Consider the following 20,769-nt stretch of genomic DNA (forward strand, 5'->3'; position numbering starts at 1 on the left):
ATAAATTTCCTAAGAAATCTGACTTGAAAAATTTAACTGTCTTCCTTTATTAAAAAATACACACAAAAATAAAATAAGATAAAATGTACACAGTTTACTGAGTTTTAATTTAACCATAAGAACTTCCATAAAAACAGACATGTTCATTACCAAAAAAAGTAGGAAAATATAAAAAGAGAAGATAAAATCACGATTCATGTGGGACAGGTTTAAACTTACTTTCTTTATTCTTTTCTTTTTCCATGCAGGTACGTCTTATTAACTTTTTTTTAGTTTTTTCAAATTATGAAGTATTTTAAATATATATATCTATACAGATCTATACACACACACATATATATACATACATACATACATACATACCATGAGAAATAATTTAGGAGCCAGGAACATAGTACAGTGGTTCAGGCACTTGCCTAGCAAGCTGCTAACCCCAGTTGAGCCTCAAGCACCACGTATGGTCCTCCAAGCATCCCTGAGCACAGAGCCAAGGGTAAGCCCTGAAAACCACCAGGTGAAACCCCCCCCCCCAAAAAAAACAAGCAAAAGAAATAACAATATGGTTTAATTGAAGTTTCTGTTTATCCATTAAACTGACTCATTTTTAATAATTCTGAAGGGAAATTACAATTTCATTCCTGCTACATTTTAAAAGGAAGTTATAACTACTCAAAATTCTACTACCTAGCAATAACTCCTCTTAATTTTTAATAGGAACATCTTTCTAGACATTAATGTGAGCATCTCCATCACATTTGTACTTTTTGATAATGTGATCATGTCATGTAGGCATTCATACTGTGCACCATTACTGATTACCATTTTAATAACCTTCTCTTAGAATGATTATAAACAAGAAGTCATTTTCTCCTTTCCTTTCCTATTTATTTATGTTAAAGCAGTTAACTGAAGAGAAATAGTAGTTTATTTAATAAAAGCTAGATGAACAATTGGGTTTTGCTCTACCCATTTTTCATTTTTAAAATTCTACTTTGACAGTATCAAAATAATGTGTCCACATGATGTTCTGTGTAATTAGAGGGAGAAAATGAGAGTTTAATTTTTAAAGAATAAGAAATTTGGAGAAAACATTATAGAATAGAATATTTTTGTGTTGAAAATGAGTAAACAGATTTAGTTCACTTTATGTAACATATAGTTGGGAATTGCCTACAAATAGAATATAAATACAAAACAGGTTGTCTAATTTAGTTATCTTAAGCATATGACTTTGACTTTCACTGTTAAATGATAGCAGAAGGAGAGGAGGAACGGAAGTACCCACGTCTGTGTTTTTGACACTGCGAAGGTATTGTCTAGGAACAGACAATGACCTGGGCGGGATATGTCTGTGCCTGTGTCACTGTCCACTGTCCTCCCATTGTTCATCAATTTGCTCGAGCGGACCCAGTATCGTCTCCATTGGAGACTTTGTTGTTACTGTGTTTGGCATATGCCATTAACAATGTTCAGGACGGCTTCTCCAGGGTACAAATCCACATGCCCAGTCTGTTATTTCTCTTATACATGTATAGACAGCAACATGCGGCAACATGGGAAGATGCCCTAGTCCATGACATCAACAAAGAATACAGACTGTTTCAGTACCTCCATGATTGTGTGAGGAACGCCGAGAGAGAGAAAGCCACAAAAAGACGTCTGTCTTCGGAAACTCTCAAGCTCATTCACCAACGTGGCTTGGGGCCGAGCCTCAGGAACCACAAGCTAACATCCGAGGTCGCAAAGCTGTGCAGAGAAGCGATAAAGGAAGACCTCAAAGAGAGAAGAGCAGCAGTGCTGGCCGATGCGGCAGAAGCCAGGAAAAGTATTCGCAACGCCTGCCTGTCCTTCACCAACTACAAGACCAGGATGAGTGCCTTTCAACATCCTGATGGATCTATCACATCTTCCAGAAGGACAATGGAGAAGATTATTCAAGACTTCTACTCGGATCTCTTTGATAGCCTCGTCCACCTGCCCACATACCAAATTCCGCAGGATAGATATGTCATTCCTAACGTTCTCCCTTCTGAAATTGGACACGCCATTTTGTCAGTAAAGAAGTGAACAGCACCTGGCGCAGATACGGTCAGACCCGAACACTTGAAGAACCTACCATCAGTACTCATCAATACAGTGGCTCGGCTCTTCACATGCTACCTGTCTGAATGCAAGTTTCCATCCCAATAGAAAACCAGCAGGACTGTTCTACTGTACAAGAAGTGAGACATCAACGACATTGGCAACTATCGCCTGATCTGCCTGTTGTCCGTCATCTACAAGCTGTTCACTCAAGTCATCCTGAATAGGATTGGCAGAACACTAAATGAAGGACAATCATGCGAGCAGCTCAGATTCCAAAAAGGATTCAGCACGTTCGACCATATCCACACAGTGACCAAGTTCATTGAGGTTTCTTGGGAGTTCAAGATGCTACTCTGTCTAACATTCATGGATTTAAAGAAGGCCTTTGATTCTGTTGAGACTGAAGCAGTCATCGAAGCCCTAGCCAAACAGGGTGTTCAAACTCAGTACATCAGGATCCTCCATGAGCTGTACTTTGGATTCACCACCAGGATCTCACCATTCTACAAGGAAGTGATCATCAATGCAAAGAGAGGGGTTTGGCAGGGCGATACCATTTCACCACTCTTCAGTGCCACCCTTGAGAACATTATTCAACAAATGGAATGGAAAGCAATGGGAGAGAAGATAGATGGTCAGCATCTGCACGACCTCTGCTCCACTGATGACATTGTTCTAATAAAACCAGACAGCCAAGTGGCATGAATGCTGGCTAACTTTGGCTGTGAGTGTGGAAAGGTCAGACTGCAGCTGGATCTCACGAAGACAGTGTTCATGAAAATGGACTAGTTCCTGATGTTTCATTTGCTCTCAATGGAACGAACATCCCCGAATGCAGGAGTTATGTGTACCTAGCTCGAGAACTCAGCATGATGAATGACCTGGCACTTGAGCTGCGCAGGAGGAAGAGAGCAGCGTGGAACACCTTCAAGAGCATCGAAGAAATAGCTAAGAGGACGAAGAACCTCCGGCTCTGGGCATATCTCTTCGACTCCGCTGTTCTTCCTGCATTAACATATGCCTCAGAGTCGTGGGCCCTACAAAAACAGGATGAGAACCCTATTCGGGTCACCCAAAGAGGAATCGAAAGAGCTATGCTTGGAGTATCATGCTTCACTCAAGTGAGAGAAGAAATCTGGAGTTCTGACCTCTGTCGACGATTGAGAATCAGGAATGCCGTCTCGTTTGCCAAAGCATCGAAAATCAGATGGGCTGGACACGTAATGCGATTTGTAGATGACCACTGGACTAGAGCCGTTACCGACTGGATTCCATGGGACATCAAAAAATCACGTGGCCACCCACATACAAGATGATCAGACTTCATCATCAAGAACCTGAACGATCGGTTTGAGGCTCTCCATGTTCCTGGAGTGAGCAGACGCCATTGTGCTATACTAGCACACAACAGGGAGGAATGGAGACCTTACTGGCGCCTGCTTGAGCAAATCGATGAATATCGGGATATCTAGTGATCAAGTGATGTATAGACAGAGATGGTTTCTGGCTAGCTTATTAACTAGCTTGTTGATTGTATTTATTGAATCATTCTCATGTCAATTTCCTCATTCATTTCACATTTGTATCACTGTTCCTTTGGACTGTCATCCTTACATAGCTTGGGTTATAGGGGAAAATTCTCAAATAATTTTTGCCTTTCTTTCATCACATGCTAATTTCAAAAGCTACCTTTTTAATAATGTTTTTCCGTATACTCCGAGTGCTTTAGCCCTGATTTCTGGTTTCAGTGTCATTTTGCATTTTCTAAATTTAAGACTTTATGGCTTAAGTAATAATCTTGAGTAGATTAAAAATCCTGAGAAAACAGAAATTACGTTTTATTCATCTTTGTAGCTGTCAAAGTATATACCAAAAGGAAGATATAATAAAAGTCTAAATATGTTCAAAGGAATTTTCATTTTTTTCTTCTCTCCCTTCTTTGTTGCCCCACACCCTCCTCCTTATTTCTTCTAATGCACCTACTTAAATATTTTTCCCCGTGTGATTTCAGACCAGACTTTTCAAAAACACATAAAAAGAAGCAGTTGTTGGGCTGGAGAGATAGTCCAGCAGTTAAGGCACTTGTTTTAGACCTGGCTGGCTTGGATCCTATTCTTAGCACCCCAGAGTGTCCCCTAAGCCTGCCAGGAGTAATTCCTGAGTGCACAGCCAGGAGTAACCCCTGAGCATTGACGAGTGTGACCCCAAAAAGAAGCAAAAAAAGAAAGCAGTTGTTTATTTTTTTTAAAAAAAACTCATTTTGGTTATTTTTACTATTTTTATTTCATTGTCATACAATGTAAATTTCTAGTATTGTTAAGTATATAAATATAATAATGTATATTATCATATCATAATATTTTAAGAATTACTAATGGCTATCAGGCACTGACAGGCTAGCATTGTGAATCTATTCTAATGCTAAGTCTCTCCCTAGAATTTTTGTCTATTTATGATGGTGACTCATTAGGTGTTCCAGTTATATCAAATTGTAAATTTCAGGGTAATTTCTCTACCTTTTAAAAAAGTCACTGTGGTTTATAATTTTATAGTATTATTAATGGTAGGGTTTCATGCATATAGCATTTCAACAGCACCCCCCACCCCCACTGGAGTGTTCCATTTCCCTCCACCATTGTCTCAGAATCCCTTCACTCCCCTGACCAACTTCAACATTCCCTTATTCCTGCCACTCCCCTCCATATCTTTACCATGGTCAGTTCAGTTCCATAACCAGTTCTTCAATTCTGTAGTAGAAGCAGTTTCTTTTCAAAAAAATTATTTTATTTTAGGCATCATGATTTATGATATTGATAATGGCAAGGTTTTATGTAAAAAACATTTCAACATCATACCTTTCACCAGTGTCAAGTGTCAGTTTCCCTTTACCATGTTTCACTGTGCCCCTCCCCCATATTATACCCTGATCTCCCTGTACAGTGATATGCTTCCTATTGAAGACCAGTTTCAGTTTCTATTGCCTTTGAGTATTTGTGGTTTTCAACTGTTGTCCCAGACTGATGACAGTCCACAGAAATCCCTGCTGTCCAGCAAAGCATTCTTAATTGTTTAGCACATGGTATGCAAAAATCCTGTAGTGAAGGAGAGCAGGACAATGCTGCCTGCAGGGATGAGTCTAAACAGCAGTGTTGACATTGTTCGCCAGTTTGCAAAATCTTTCTTTATTTTCACCAGTATGTATGTATAAACATGTTGAAATCACTGTTCTAGACAATAAGCCAAATTGCTTTGTAAGCAAGAATGTAATTCTAGTGTTTGAGACCTAATATGTAACATATTTAAGGCTATAGGAAACAAAGAATCATCACTTCAGGGCAGAGAGAATTAGGCAGAGAAGTCCTTCATGCAGGAATTAAGATCTGTAAGATAGATTTTTTAAAGTGCCACTTTAAGCCCAGTGTTGTAACATAACTAAATTTCCCATAGATGGACAAAATCAAGAGTTTTGTTTTGATAGTATATTTATGCTCACAGAAACCTCATAAAATTTTAACAAAACAAAAATACTTTTAATATTAAACAACTTGTTTTCATTCATTCACAGTTTTCCCAGTTTAGGGTCATGGGTTTGTTATCCTGGAAGTTCAGCGTGCAGAGCAGTGCAAAGTAATTTTGGACTAAGAGGCCCTTCCTTTGGAGGGTGTATGCACATATACCCCACACTTATCCCACCAGGACAACTGAGCCATGCCAGTGACTCTAACCCTTTCTTTGGGTATGGAGGAACAGGTGTGTTACTGGAGTAAATCATGTTGACAGTGGGAAAATCGTGCAAGCCCTACATAGGGTGTCCAGACCAAACTCTGGTTAACCATGTATAAGGAAAGCAAGATTCTTAGTCTGGATTAGTGTAGGAATAGTTTTTAATTCTCTTCTTAATGCTGATTTATGTTAAATTCTGTTACATATTTTCTAAAATAATAAGATCAACCAAAGAAATTTTCATTTAAAATAATGATGGAAAAGAGTAATAGCACAACAGATAGGGCATTTGCCTTGCACACAGCAAACCCAGGTTCAGTCCCACGCATCCCCCATATGGTCCCCCAAGCCCACCAGGAGTAGTTCCTGAGTGCAGAGCCAGTAGTAACCCCTGAACATTGCTGGATGTGGCCCCCAAACCAAACCAAAACAAACCCCCCTGAAAATAAAATTAATGTACGTATAATAAAATGCTGAAACAAATATAAAATATTTAGAGTCTTTTATTTTACCCCAGAGCCCAAGATTTCTTTCCTGAGATAGGTGTTTGTCAGTATTGTGTGTTCATCTCATGTTTGGCAGAGAAACATAGAAACTTTTTTTTTTTAAATTCAGGAAATCTATACGTTTGGCAGAACACTGGGGAAAGGGAGCTTTGGACTGGTCATTGAAGCTACAGACAAGGAAAAAGGAACTAAGTGGGCAATTAAAAAAGTGAACAAAGAGAAGGTAAGACGGCGGCAGCCTGGAGGCACTGGGCAGGTTGGGTGAGGTTGGCAGCACAGTTTCATGCTGAGCTCCTGGGCCGGACTTCTTATTTCCTAGCTCCTAGATCTTTGAAACAATTTATAGCAACTTATGTCTAGCTTCCTGGGAAGGGATTAATTCTTGAACTCTTGTAGACCAATGTGGATAATCAAAGAATAGCACGAAGATAACCAATACCACCAAGTACAGGTCAAGGTTTCTAGCACGTGTAGATTGTATGGCTGTAGTGTCTCAGCTAGAAATACGGCCAGGTTCTCTCTCTGCCGATGAATTCTGTACTTTGCTCTTACCCTCGCCTTCTTCTGATTCCTCTGTTTTCCTAGTGTTTATCTATTATCCCTTTCCAGTTTGACAGTTTCCTTCTCACTAGCTACTATTTTCTTTACTTCTGTCTGCTTTTGTCTTCACTTTTTCTCCCAGTCTGGAATGGTCTAGTCTGAATCTCCAAGCTTTACATTAACCATTTCAACTTTTAAAAAATTCTGTGACTAGTTAAAAAAAGAGATGACATGATGGTGCTTTTCCCTTGGATTTATGATAAGTAACACATTTACTTAGTAGTAGGTCTTTGAAACAACTTATTGCAAGATATGTATCTTCCTAAAGTATGCTAAAACTACAAATCTTCATCAAAAGAGAGTGGGAAGATCATCAGCAGGGCCCAGGGCATAATCCAAGCTCTTTGCTCAGAGATCACTCCTACTGGGGCTCAAGGAACTGTAAGGGGATGTGCCCTACCCACATACATCCAGACCCAAAGTTGATTTTTAAAGTCAAAGTACCACAAAGTGATATAATGCATGCTTAAGTGTAAAATAAAATCTTATTGTATATTTTTATCTGTCTAGTTTGATTTATACACACACACACAAACACACATAGAAACCAAAACAAAACAAAAGTAACAACTTTTTCCCCCCTATTTCCATTCTATTCTTTTCTTCATCTTTTTTTGGTTTGGTTTTGGGATCACATCTGGTGATGCATGTAGTTACTTCTGTCTCTGCACTCAGGAGTTACTCCTGGCAGTGCTCGAGGGACCAGATGGGATGCCAGAGATTGAGTTGATCCCATGTAGGGCAGATGACTTACCCACTGTACAATCGCTCTGGTTCATGATTCTTTCTTTTTGATCAAGGTTCTGTGATGTATAATACTGCTAATGATGGTTTTCCATGTACATAATTCTAAAACCAACTTGTATCTCCATTGTACCCCTCTCCCTCACCCAAGGACCGTTTTAAGCTCCTTACCTGCAATCTTAGTTGTGTAAACCAGTTCATTTCTGTTGTGTTACCTTTAGTTTTTTGTTACTACTTTGCTATATGTCTTTAAGTCTTTCCTTCTGACTGATTTCACTTGGCATGATTTTCTCTTGTTCTATTCATGTTGGTGCAAATTGTGTCTCCTCCCACCCCCACTTTGAGCTTTATAGTATTCAATTGTGTAAATATGCCACAACTTCCTGTTCCATTTAACTGTAGTTGGGCATTTGGGTTGTCTCTGTATCTTGGATATTTTAAATGCTATGATGAACAAACATGTGCATATATATCCTTTTGAATGAGTGCTTTTGTGTTTTAGGGAGAGATGTCAAGAAGTGGTATTGGTGGCTCTTATGGGAGTTCTATTCCTGTTTTTTTTTTTGGAAAGATCTCCATAGTTCTTTTCAAGAGGCTGAACCATATGACACTCCCACATGGACAAGGTTCTTTTTTCACCACAATCCCACCAATACTGTTTTCAAACAGTGCAGATTCTCACTGGCATGAGATGATATCTCAGTGTTGTTTGCTTTGAGTTACATTTCCCTATCATGAGTGACTATGAGAACTTTTCTATATGCCTACTGGCCATCTGTATGTCTTCCTTAGGAAAGTGTCTGTTCATCTTTTCACCCCATTTGTGGAAGGGATTTTTGGATTTTTGTTGTTGAGTTTTATGAGTGCTTTATAGATCTTGGGTATCAACCCTTTATCTGATGTATTGTGTGCAAATATTTTCTCTCATTCAGTTGGATGTCTTTATTGTAGCTTGAGTTTCTTTCGCTACTACCTTAGTGTATTGGATTTTTTTTACATTTTTTCTTTTATTTTGCTTATTATTTTCAAGATGCTTTGGGTTTTTAAATTTTTTTAGTGGAGTCTTTAGGGTTTTCAATGTATAGTAGTATCATGTTGTCTGCAAATAGTAGTAGTTTAACTTAAAAGTAAATTAAAGACCTTGAGATTACACCAAAATCTATAAAATACATTGAGGAAAATGCTTGTAGAACTCGCCAGGAAACTGACCACAGAGGAGTCTTCAATGAGATCATCACAGAAGCAAAAATAAAAAAAAACCAACAAGAATAAATAAATGTGACTATGTAAAATTAAAAAGCTTCTGCACAGCAAAAGAATCTCAGTAATTTCCCCTATCCTCTCTTAAATTTTTTTCTTGCTCTCTTTTTTTCTTGCTTTTTTTCCCCTGTATATTTGAGTGCACCAATTTCCTTTTCCGCTTTATCCACACTGCTTTTAAGGCTTATTATTGCATTCTTAAGTTCTGTTACTTCTATTTGGACAATTTCTTTCAGTTTTTCCCACCAACCTCTCCAAGTTTATTGATTCTCTGCTCAAATGTTGTTTTACAGATTGTTGATCATTGATATGATTGTTGTTCAAAAGGCTTCTTCAGGCAGATGACAGAGGTCCAGTGTCACTGTTGATCGCACTGGGCTTTTGTTGGCTTCTGTTATCATCTTTGTTATTTTGTTTCCCCATTGTCTTAGAGGCTCCCACCCTTTAGTGTTTGGGGTGTTTGTTTTTTGTTGTTGTTGTTGTTTTAAGTATAGTTGTCATGTGGCTAATTGTGTGTGCAGTTTTAGCTTTTGGGAATAACTAGCCGCACACAAAGTCTGACTGGGGTTAGGATAGGTGGACCAACCTGCAGATACCTAGGAAAGATGTCTCGATGAATTTTATCATCGAGATACCAGGAGCCGCACTGGAGCTCCAAGAACTCCTGAGCTGCGATGTGCAGCCTCAAACATTTTGCTTTTTTAAAAATCTCCCTTGGTTGATATCCCTGGAAGTAGATTTTGTTTTTATTATGCTAAAATTAAAGCATCATCAAGATTTTTAAGGAAATATAAGTAAATATACTACATTTTTAATAATGTTTGAAGGGCCAGAAAAATAGTCGAAGAAATAAGTGTGACTTTTATGTAACTAAAAATTGGACAAAGGTGGCTGGAGATGTAACATAGCAGTAGAGCAATTGCCTTCTTATCTTATATGTGTGAGATCTTAGGTGATCCCCACTACTTAAGAAAATTGGACAAAGGAAAAATATGCATAATAAAATCTTACAAAAATAACTTACATGTTAGTTTTCAAAGTTATTTATATTTTAATATAATACTCTTGGTAGCTTGCCGGAGAGCCCGGCAAGCTACCGAGAGTATTCGATATGCCAGACACAGTAACAACAAAGTCTCCAATGGAGACGTTACTGGGCCCGCTCGAGCAAATCGACGATCAACGGGAGGTCCTTTACCTTTTATATTTTAAAAAATAGAATCAATATAATTGTTTTCCATATGCTGTAATGCTACACCTTGCCCACAATCAGATTATGCTGTACCTTTACATTTATCCCAAGATTCCTTCCTGTGCTACCACTGACCAACCCTAGGACCTTTATATCACAGTCCTGTGGACCACATCTCAGGATTTTTTCTACTCGGAATTGATTCCTTGCTTTTCCCCCTTATATCCTGCAAATCAGAGATTGTCTGTTTCTTTCTGACACACTTCATTTGCATCACTTTAATTCCATCCAAGTTGCAGCAAACTGCATGATTTCATCTTTTACCTGAGTTGAGTAGTATTCCTTTGTACATATGTATCCATTAATCTGTTTTTGGTCACTTAAGTTAGAGCTTTGCAATTGTAAGTAATGTTACAGTGAACATGCTGTTACAGTGCATTGCTGGAGCCTTGCTGTGCATTGCTGGAGCAATAGCACAGCGGTAGGGCATTTGTCTTGCGCTGCCAGCCGGCCGAGGTTCGATTCCTCCGCCCTTCTCGGAGAGCCCGGCAAGCTACAGAGAGTATCTCGCCTGCACGTAACAACATGTCTCATGATGGAGACGTTACTGGGCCTGCTCGAGCAAATCGATGAACAACGGGAGGACCGTGACTGTGACCGTTACAGTGAACATAGTGTATATGTTCTTTTGGATTCATGTTTTTGGAGTAGATGTTCAAGAGTGGATTACAGGGTCAAAGGAAGGCTCTGTTCTTGATTTTTGATAAATCTCCAAGCCATTTTTCAAACAGGCTGAACCAAGGAACAATCCTACCAGCAATTGGTGAGTTTCTTTTTTGCCATATTCTTGCCAGGATTTATTGTTCCTAGACTTTCTGATGCAGACCATTGTCTCTGCTGTGAGGTGATACCTCATTGTCCCTTTTTTGTTGTTGTTTTTGGAGCCCTACCTAGTGATGCTCAGGGCTTACTCATGACTCTGTGCTTAGGGATCACTCCTGGCAGAGTTTTAGTGTGGGGGACTATATGGAGTGTGATAGATCAAACACAGGTTGGCTATGTTCAAGACAAGCACCCTGCTCTCTGTACACTCTCTCTGGCCCCTGTATTCTCATTTTAACTTCCATATCCCTGATAATCAGTGATAGTAAACATTATTTTACACTCCTGTTGATCATCTTTAAGTCATCTTTGAGGAACTGTCTGTTCATCGACTCCCTATTTTGTGATGGGGTAAATTTTTGTTGCTATTGTTGAACTTTGAGAGTGTTTTATGGTTCTTTTTCTGATGAATGTTGTATGAATTTTTTTCCCTAATAAGTTGGGTGTTATTTTACTTAAGGGCCATTTCTCTCACTGGAAAAATTTTTTATTTTGTGTTGTCCCATAGTTTATTTCACCTTTTTAAAGGAGCTTATCAATGAAGACTGCTCTGAGGCCTAGATCTTGTAGAGTTCATCCTGTATTTTCAATGTATTCTAGAAATAGATTTGAAATGAACTTTGTGAATGGTGTAAGCATTATAATCTGATAGACTACTTGATATAATTTCCATTTTTTTTATTTTATGGAGTCTTGTTCTGTGTCTCAGCATCTAGTATATTCTTGAGAATGACCCATGAGCACTGAAGAAGAGAGTATATTCAACTTTTTTTTTTTTGGCTGGGGGGTGATGAATCCATTCAATGGTGAAAATGTGATATTTTCAGTAGTCTCCTACTACTGTTGTGTTACTATTGATATTTTACTTCAGACCAGCAAGTTTTTTTTCTACATATTTTAAGGATCCTGCATTTGGTGCATATATGTTAATAAGTATTAAGTCTTTTGATGTATACATCCTTTGATCATTATAAATGTCCATGTCTGTGAGTTTCAAAGAAAAAGGCGCAGGCACACGAGGGACTCCAACAATCGGTAGCTGAGAACCACCTCCCCAGGCCGGTCCACGGGCGACAGCAGCAATGGATGGACAAAGAATGGGGGAACGGAGACACTGGAACTAGGTCCCAGGCTAGTCAGCAGTTTATTTTTCTCTCCTCCCCAGCGTCATCCTATCTCTCCCCTTATGGCACAGTCGTAGTTGTAGTTTTGGTTGTAGTCCCAGTCATCATAGTTCCATCATCGTAGTCCCCTAGTAGACCTCAAAGACCTCTACTTCGTTGTACCTTCTTCCTCATCTCGTTTTAGTCTCATAGTCTCCTCATAGTCCTCATATTCTTGTCCTCAAAGTTCCAAAGTCTCTGTTCTCCTCCTCTACTTCTCAACGTCTAGTCCCAACTTTCTAGTACCCTCTTACCCCTTACAGCATAGTTATATAGAAATCATGAAGGGTGGGTATATACAAAGGCGGGGTTGAACATTATCATAACAACAAGCGGAGGTAAAGCCACTCCTGCAGGAGATTTACTCAGGGACAAAATCTCATCTGAGGAGTCAGCACTCCAGATTACTAGGAGATCCACTCAAGGGCCGGATTTTATCCAGGGTGTATGCTTTATCCTTTCCTCAGCTGGTAATCCATTTAAGCAATCATAATAATTTTACTTCTTATAATATTTCTAGTCATTTTGTGTGAACACACTAAGGAATATATTAAGCTTAAAGGTTGGCTCTTCCTGGGGACATCTCACTGTATATTCAGACCACAGTCTTCAGGCCAGGTTAGTCTTTCCTAACCCCAGTAGGGGTTATTTCTTACTTCTTACTTATTCAGTTATTTCTTTTTGGGTCATGACAAAATTTGTCCACGATTATACTCTCAACTTATAGTTAAGTATTATGGCACTTGACCTGGCCCATTTCAATGCCAGGGTAGATCATAACTTGCCCTGGGTCCATCCAGTTCCTCATATGGACCCTGCTCTTAGAGTGATAGGAACTAAGGCAACTGAATCTTACAGTCAAGTAAATATGGATGCCCAGGACTAAATATTGTTTTGGAGTCAATTTACTCCCATGTTACAAAGCATAGCATCAACTGTCTTCCTGTGTCTATACAAAAAGAACATTGCTAAATAAACCATGGAAATGACATAAAGGAAAGAGAAAAGCAATATAAGGTTATTAGTGCTTGATGGAACTGGGTGTGCCTCGAAGGTACTCTTGTGGGTGTAGCTCAATAAACCTTAAGCTCCCTGAGGAGGAGCAAGGACAACCCAATGTTATCCAACACATGTCTACTGTTTTTAGACTAAAGTTGATTTTTATTCTGAAATAATACTAGCTTTTCCTACTCCCACCCTTTTTTCCCCTTGTTTTAGCTTACTATTTGCCTGTACAATTGTCTTTGTCTTTTATACTGAATCTGTGCTCATTGTGACAATTCAGGTGTGTCTTATGTCATTGGGAGGAGTTGGTTTTGTTTTTCTGATTCTTCCAGCCACTCTGTACTTTTTGTTTGGTGCGGTTATTGACATTTAACAGTTATTGAAATAATATAATTTAATACCACCTTTTTATATGGATTTATTTTTTAATTAGACTTTGTTTGATTCACCTGTAATATGAGACCATTTAGTGCTTTTTTCCAATGCTCATTTAGTGACCAAGAATTTTTTTTTTAGGTGTTGTCAGTGAGATTTTGTATTATACCATTTAACTAGAATATTAACCTTACTGGTAAGATATTTGTGTTTGTATGCTTATTTTCGGTCACGGTCACTGTCATCCCATTATTCATCAATTTGCTCGAGTGGGCCCAGTAACGTCTCCATCCTGAGACTTGTTGTTACCATGTTTGGCATATCGAATACATCACGGGGAACTTGCCAGGCTTTGCCGTGCGGGTGAGATACTCTCGGTAGCTTGCCGGGCTCTCTGAGAGGGGCGGAGGAATCGAACCCGGCTCTGCCAAGCCGGTCGCACACAAGGCAAACGCCCTACCACTGTGCTATTGCTCCAGCCCATGCTTATTTTATTACTGAATAAATATATCATAGATATATCATGCCATTTCCTTTTTACCTTCTGGGTTTCATTCAAAAGATCTGTGAATTTTATGGAGGCTCCATTATGCTTAATTTTTGGGTTTTCTCTGACTACCCTTAATATAGTTTTCTTTGGCTCTTGTCATTTTAATTGCTATGTGTCTTGGAGTATTTCTGTTTTGGTTTATTTTATTTTCTATTCCCTGAGCTTCCTGAGTTTTGCCATCTAAGTTGATACTCAAATTGGTCAAGTTTTCTACTATAATCGGTGTTGCCATAACTTCTTTCCCTATCTCTTTCTTTTCTTGGGGCCCCTGAACCCAGAAGCTATTTCTCTGTAGACTGTTCCATTGTTCTATGATATTTTCTTAACTTCTATTTGTTCCTTTTTGTTCATTTCAAAAAGTTTTGCATTTTTCCTTCTATTTCACTGATGTGTTCCTTTGCTTTTATCACTCCACTCATTTTCTTTATTGTATTCTTTTATTCTATGTTCTTCAGATTGGCAATATCTATTTAGAGTATCCTCATAGATTTTCCCTTGTTGAAATTCTCCTTTATTGTTTCCTTCAACAGTTATCTTAATCACTGTGATTTTGAAATCCTCATTCATGAGATTAAAGAGAACGCTCTGCTTGGGGTTGTTATTGTCCTTTAATATAGGTGGGTTCCTCCACTATTTTATTATGTCTGAGGCCACAGCTCCCTCAAAAGGTGGAGAAGAACTTGGCAGAAGTCCTAGGTGGGGCTTCAGACAGATTCTGGGGAGATTCTGAGGAGTCCAAGCATGGGTCCTCACCTTGGAAGGGGTAGAAGGTGGTGGACATTAGGAGAGGCAAGGTAGCACACATGGAGACTAACAAACTGGGGCCGTGTGTGTGTGTGTGTGTGTGTGTGTGTGTGTGTGTGTGTGTGTGTGCTGGGGGTGGGGAGGATTCCAGGCTTCTGGAGACTCCAGACAAAGGTTCTTGATAATCTTTGATATGGAAACTTCTCAAGAAAATGTTGAGAAAAATACAAAGTAATTGACTTTTAAATTGAGCTTTGTAATAGTAACATTCATATGTAGAGCTATATTTCCTCATTATTTAAGGCTGGAAGTGGTGCTGTGAAGTTACTTGAACGAGAGGTGAACATCCTAAAAAGTGTGAAACATGCACACATCATACATTTGGAACAAGTGTTTGAGACTTCTAAGGTAAGGCTTTATTTTGTGCTGCATTTTGAAATTTGTCTACAAAATGAATCTCATCCCCTGGGTTGGTTTTGTCCTTGGCCTGGTCTAACACTGAAATTTGGTGAGAGCATTCCACAGGATTTTGTTGTTATTATGTAGGTGGGTATCAGATGATTAGATATGTATTTTTTGTTATATTTCTGTTTTTTTTGGTTATATTTCTGAATGGCATGTTGAAAAAAGTTTAAAATTAAAACTTCATACACAGCTAAACAGTGACTAGAACTTTCTTAGAAGTGACTTTTCTATTGTTTTGGTTCTTGCTTTTCCCATTAGAATCTCTGGAAATGTCATAAGTTTGCAAGGTTAGCTTCATGATAAAGTTGACGTGGGTGTATTTAAAATTATGTAGAAGATATTTTGTTTCTGTACCTATACTATTACGATTATTCTCCCATCTTCCCTGGATGTTTTCCATTCCTCTCTCTAAATGCCTATCATTTTCATTTAGAAGCTTGGGGTATTTGCCCTTTGGTCCCTAGATTATTTACTGCTTAAGGGTTTGGATGTTTTTCTACTTAAAGGCAGTGTAGTAAAGTGACACTTGGGGATTTTAAGGTCAGATTGTCTGTATATTTGAATTTTGCCTTTGTTACTATAAGACCATTAACAGATTACATAATAACTCTTTCTAACTTTCCTCATCTATAAAGGTCACGGTCACGGTCCTCCCATTGTTCACCGATTTGCTCGAGCGGGCCCAGTAACGTCTCCATCATGAGACTTGTTGTTACTTACTGTGTTTGGCATATCGAATACGTCACGGGTAGCTTGCCAGGCTCTGCTGTGCGGGCAAGATACTCTCGGTAACTTGCCGGGCTCTCCGAGAGGGGTGGAGGAATCGAACTTGGGTCGGCCATGTTGGCCGCTTGTAAGGCAAATGCCCTACCGCTGTGCTATCGCTCCAACCCAATATATGTCCTCATCTATAAAATGGGTCTAATAATATTGACCTTGATAGTTAAAGGATTAAATAAGAAAGTGTATATAAAGCTTCTTTTTCATTGTTAGCAACTGTTCATAATTTCTCTTGTCAGTCTCTAAAGCACTGTCATTTTAGGTGATTACATTGTGTTTAATTCATTAAGAGCGCTTAGTAGCTTAATAACGATTAAAGACTACAGTTATCCTACAGGAATAAAGACTACAGTTATCCTGTAAGAAAATAATTTTGGGCAATGATACCAAAAGTCTCTTCTATTCTTTCTAGTTTTAGAATTGTGGTTTGTTTACCCCTAATTATCTTTGTTTTACTCTTTATTATCAGTTTCAATTAATTGGTTATGTTCTGTCTTTGTGTCATTTTCTTAAAGGTAAAGAGACTTGTGAAATAAAAAAAAACCGAATAGATAATAATAAGAACAAAAAATGTCTGGATATTAAAACTTTCAGGAGAGAAATAGAAGGCAGTAAAGAACAACTAGCAGAAGTGATAGTAGTATAGAACCTGCTGTTATTAAAAGGGAGACTTGTACTGCCTCTTGTGGTGGGATTCATTAAGTCTCTTAAATCTGTGAGTTTGTTATATTTACCAAATTTACCTAAATTTGGTTTTTATTAAGTTTTCCTTTGCGTTGTCTCACTTTGAGTACTCTAAGGACACATCTTAGGTTGTTTGATATAACTCACAGTATACTGATCTTCTGTTCATTTATTCAATATTGTTCTCATCTTATTTCACTAAGCACAGTTTTTGTTTCAGTGTCTTCAAAGTTAGTAAAAGGTAAAGGTAAAGGCCCTCCCGTTGTTCATCGATTTGCTCGAGCGGGCCCAGTAACGTCTCCCTTGGAGATTTTGTTGTTACTGTGTTTGGCATATCGAATACATCACGGGTGGCTTGCCAGGCTCTGCCGTGTGGGTGAGATACTCTTAGTAGCTTGCCAGGCTCTCCGAGAGGGGCGGAGGACTCGAACTCGGGTCGGCCATGTTGGCTGCATGCAAGGCAAACACCCTACCACTGTGCTAGTAATCTTTAAAAAAAAACTGTTTTTTGTTTTGTGGTGATACCCAGTGATGTTCAGGAGTTACTCCTGGCTCTGCACCAAGGAATAACTCAGAGGTTTGGAGGACAATATGGGATACTGGGTTGGCTTCATGCAACGCAAGCTCCCTACTCATTGTGCTATCGCTCTGGCCCCAATCTTGTTTATTTTTTGTATCATGGGCTGGAGCGATAGCACAGCGGGTAGGGCGTTTGCCTTGCAAGCTGCTGGCCCACCGAGCCAGGTTTGATTTCTCCGCCCCTCTTGGAGAGAGAGCCTGCAAGCTATCGAGTATCTTGCCCACACGGCAAAGCCTGGCAAACTACCCATGATGTATTCGATATGCCAAACATAGTAACGTCACAATAGAGACGTTACTGGGCCCGCTCGAGCAAATCGATGAACAACGTGAGGACAATGCTACAGTGCTACCATGTGCTGTTTATTTCCTCCAGTGGAAATTTGATATGGGTCTTTTAAAAAATCTTTCCTGTTTAAACATGTCCAATACTTCCTCCTTAAATATAATAATAAGAATTTTAATTTTTTTCTATTCTATTATCTATGTTATTTCTTGATTGGTTTTGTTATTTTTTTCTCCCGGGTGCACGCGGCTGCAAATGTGGCCACGCGACATCTTATTATCTCATTCTTACTTTGGACAACCTGGCAGGCTACCAAATGTAACCTGCCCACACAGCAGAGTCTGGCAAACTCCCCGTGGCATACCCAATATGCCAAATACCAGTAACAATGATGGGTCTCATTCTCCTAAATCTGAAAGAGCCTTGAATATGGCACTTTTCAAAATCTCAGGGCTAGGATGAAGGAGACGTTACTGGTGCCTGCTCGAGGCAATCGACGAACAACAGGATGATCATGATCATAATTTTTTTCTGTGTGTTTGGTATTTTTTGCTTCTGTTAAATTTTAATTGAATGTTGAATACTTCATCTTTATAACTTTTCTTGAACTTTATTCCAGGAAAGTTAAGTTATTTAGACATAGTTTGGAACTTTTGAAGCTTGTGTTAAGCATTGTTAGGTGGCACTAGAGAAGCCTTTGGCCTAGGGATAAATTTTTTTAATAATCTGATAAGAGTCTTGTATGGATCCAGTGCCCATAACTATAAGATTTTCCACTCAGGCTAATAGGAATACAAACTCTTCCTTGGCCATGCAACCCTGACTGTGTAAGCTTCAGTGAGTGTTCCTCTATTTTTGCATGCATACCCCAATTCCCATCCCCAGCTTCAGTTCATTTCCTTAAACACGTGTACTAATAATGCACTCTGCAGAAGACTTAAGGAGGACCCTCTACAAAACTTCAGTTTTTCTGTGTGTAGTTTTCTCATCAACTGTCCTTGAACTTTAATTGTCAGCCTTCTTGGACTACTCAGCTTCATCTCCTCAAGTAAGAGATTTCTGGGCTTGCTCAAATGGCCTAGAAATTCTCCAGACAATAATCCAGGATTACTCTGGGGTCTATCTCATATCTTTCCTATTTCTCTTGGATTACTGTTGTATGTTGTCTGTTATATGAAAATTATTGTTCTATATGTTTTGTTCATATCAGGGGGCTCTCAAGTAGTGCCTAAAGCACTGCAGTACATTCCCAGTGATACTCAGTCTGCCTGTGTGAACCTAACAGTTCAGTGCTCAGATCTGAGGGATATAGTACCACTTGTGCTCAATGGTGCTGGGGCCACCTGGCTTATACCCAGTGGTGCTGGCTAGGAGGGTCATGCAGTGCCAGGAATTGAACTCAGGGTCTGGTTTATATCATGCATGCACTTTAGCCCTTTGAGCTTTCACTCCAACTATTTCTTAAGTTTTAGGAGGAAGGGTAAGTCCGGTCTTGCCATTACTTATCTGGACACAAGTTGGAGTGGAGGCTATGGAATAGTTTTGAGAACAAAGGGAACTATCATCTGTGATTGTCTTTTAATGTATTGCTTGCCATTGAATCACATAGATCAGACATTCCTTCCCTCTTTCCCCCATCTCACATAAATGCTACTTAAACTTTCCACTGAAACTGTCTTAAAAATTAATAGAAGAGGGCTGGAGTGATAGTATAGCAGGTAGTGCATTTGCCTTGCACTTGGCTCACCGGCGTTCGATCCCCAGCTTCTCATATAGTCCACCGAGCACTGTCATGAGTAATTCCTGAGTGCAGAGCCAGGAGTAACCCTTGTGCATTGCCGGGTACGACACAAAAAAGCCAAAAAGAAAAAAAAATTAATGGAAGTTACTTAGGTCATAGCACAGCTACTGAGCAGTCTTTGTTACAAGTTGTCCGTTCAAATGTTGTCCATATATACAAAATTATTTTTTAATTATAAACATACTTTTAATAAAAGACCCTCCCGTTGTTCATCGATTTGCTCGAGCGGGCCCAGTAACGTCTCCATTGGAGACTTTGTTGTTACTGTGTTTGGCGTATCGAATACTTCATGGGGAGCTTGCCAGGCTCTGCCTTGTGGGCGAGATACTCTCGGTAGCTTGCCAGGCTCTCCGAGAGGGGCAGAGGAATCGAACTCGGGTCAGCCATGTTGGCCGCATGCAAGGCAAATGCCCTACCGCTGTGCTATCGCTCCAGCCCATACTTTTAATAATTTGTATTAATATAAGTTTTTTTAGTTTACATATTTAAAATTAGTCATTTAAGTTGTTAACTTTGCTTTTCCAACTGTTCTTCTCTATAGTTCATCATTCAGTGATCCCTATAGTGTTGTCAGTGGGGAAAAGTCTGACCTAATTCAATAGCTTATTTTTGTGTCAGACTTTGCAGAATTATTTAATTTTGAAATTCTAAAGCATGTTGAGGTTTAGTGAACCAGAGTTTTGACTACAGAAAAAAAGGACAGTCACCTTCTCTTTCTGTTTTTCATGCTTGCAAATTGAACAAATATTTGCATTTCAGTTGACTGTGAGTCTTATTTTTGACAGAAGGTTCAGCGGGAGGGTCTTATTGGGAGAGGTGTTGGGCCACACCCAGCTGTGAGTCTTTTTGACTCAACAGGTGACTGTTGAAATAACTAAAGCAATGTTACCCAAAACAGCAAATACGGGATGAGTATTTTGTTCATGGCTTTTTATTACTCATATTATATTTATTTTAAGTCCTTTTGTTTCTTACTCCTAAATATTTTTCATATACTTTTCTCCTTTACTTCTTTTTTAAAAAATATTTTATTTTAAAAATTAGTTCACAATATTTGGTTACATTTAATATTCAAACATCAATCTCACCATTATTACACCTTCCCACCACCTTATTCGGGATGTTTCCATCCTAAACCCCAATAACTCTCCCAAAGCAGAAACGAAATAACATATTTTTGTATTGTTTGTTATGAAAAACCACTGAAAATGCTACAAAAAAAGTATTCATAGAGGAAAGAGTGTGAAGATTGTTCTATTTCGATAGGGGCCATTAGGACCTTCTATAAGATATAACTAACATGTTGTTAAAGGTTGAGTCTTGTGAACTTCCGTGTATATAGCAC

At 38.9% G+C, this 20,769-nt stretch overlaps 1 protein-coding gene across 1 annotated transcript in view; it reads left to right on the forward strand.

Moving 5' to 3' along the window:
• The window catches only part of STK33 (serine/threonine kinase 33), a 203,352-nt gene that overhangs the window by 138,028 nt on the left and 44,555 nt on the right, over positions 1–20,769 (forward strand). Inside the window, exons 4-5 of the mRNA XM_056116336.1 lie at positions 6,424–6,537; positions 15,133–15,237. Of these exons, the coding sequence (XP_055972311.1) occupies positions 6,424–6,537; positions 15,133–15,237 (219 nt within the window). The remainder of the gene's footprint in view (positions 1–6,423; positions 6,538–15,132; positions 15,238–20,769) is intronic.

The sequence above is a fragment of the Sorex fumeus genome, unplaced genomic scaffold, assembly GCF_029834395.1.
Source record: "Sorex fumeus unplaced genomic scaffold, SorFum_2.1 ptg000030l, whole genome shotgun sequence".
Taxonomy (NCBI): domain Eukaryota; kingdom Metazoa; phylum Chordata; class Mammalia; order Eulipotyphla; family Soricidae; genus Sorex; species Sorex fumeus.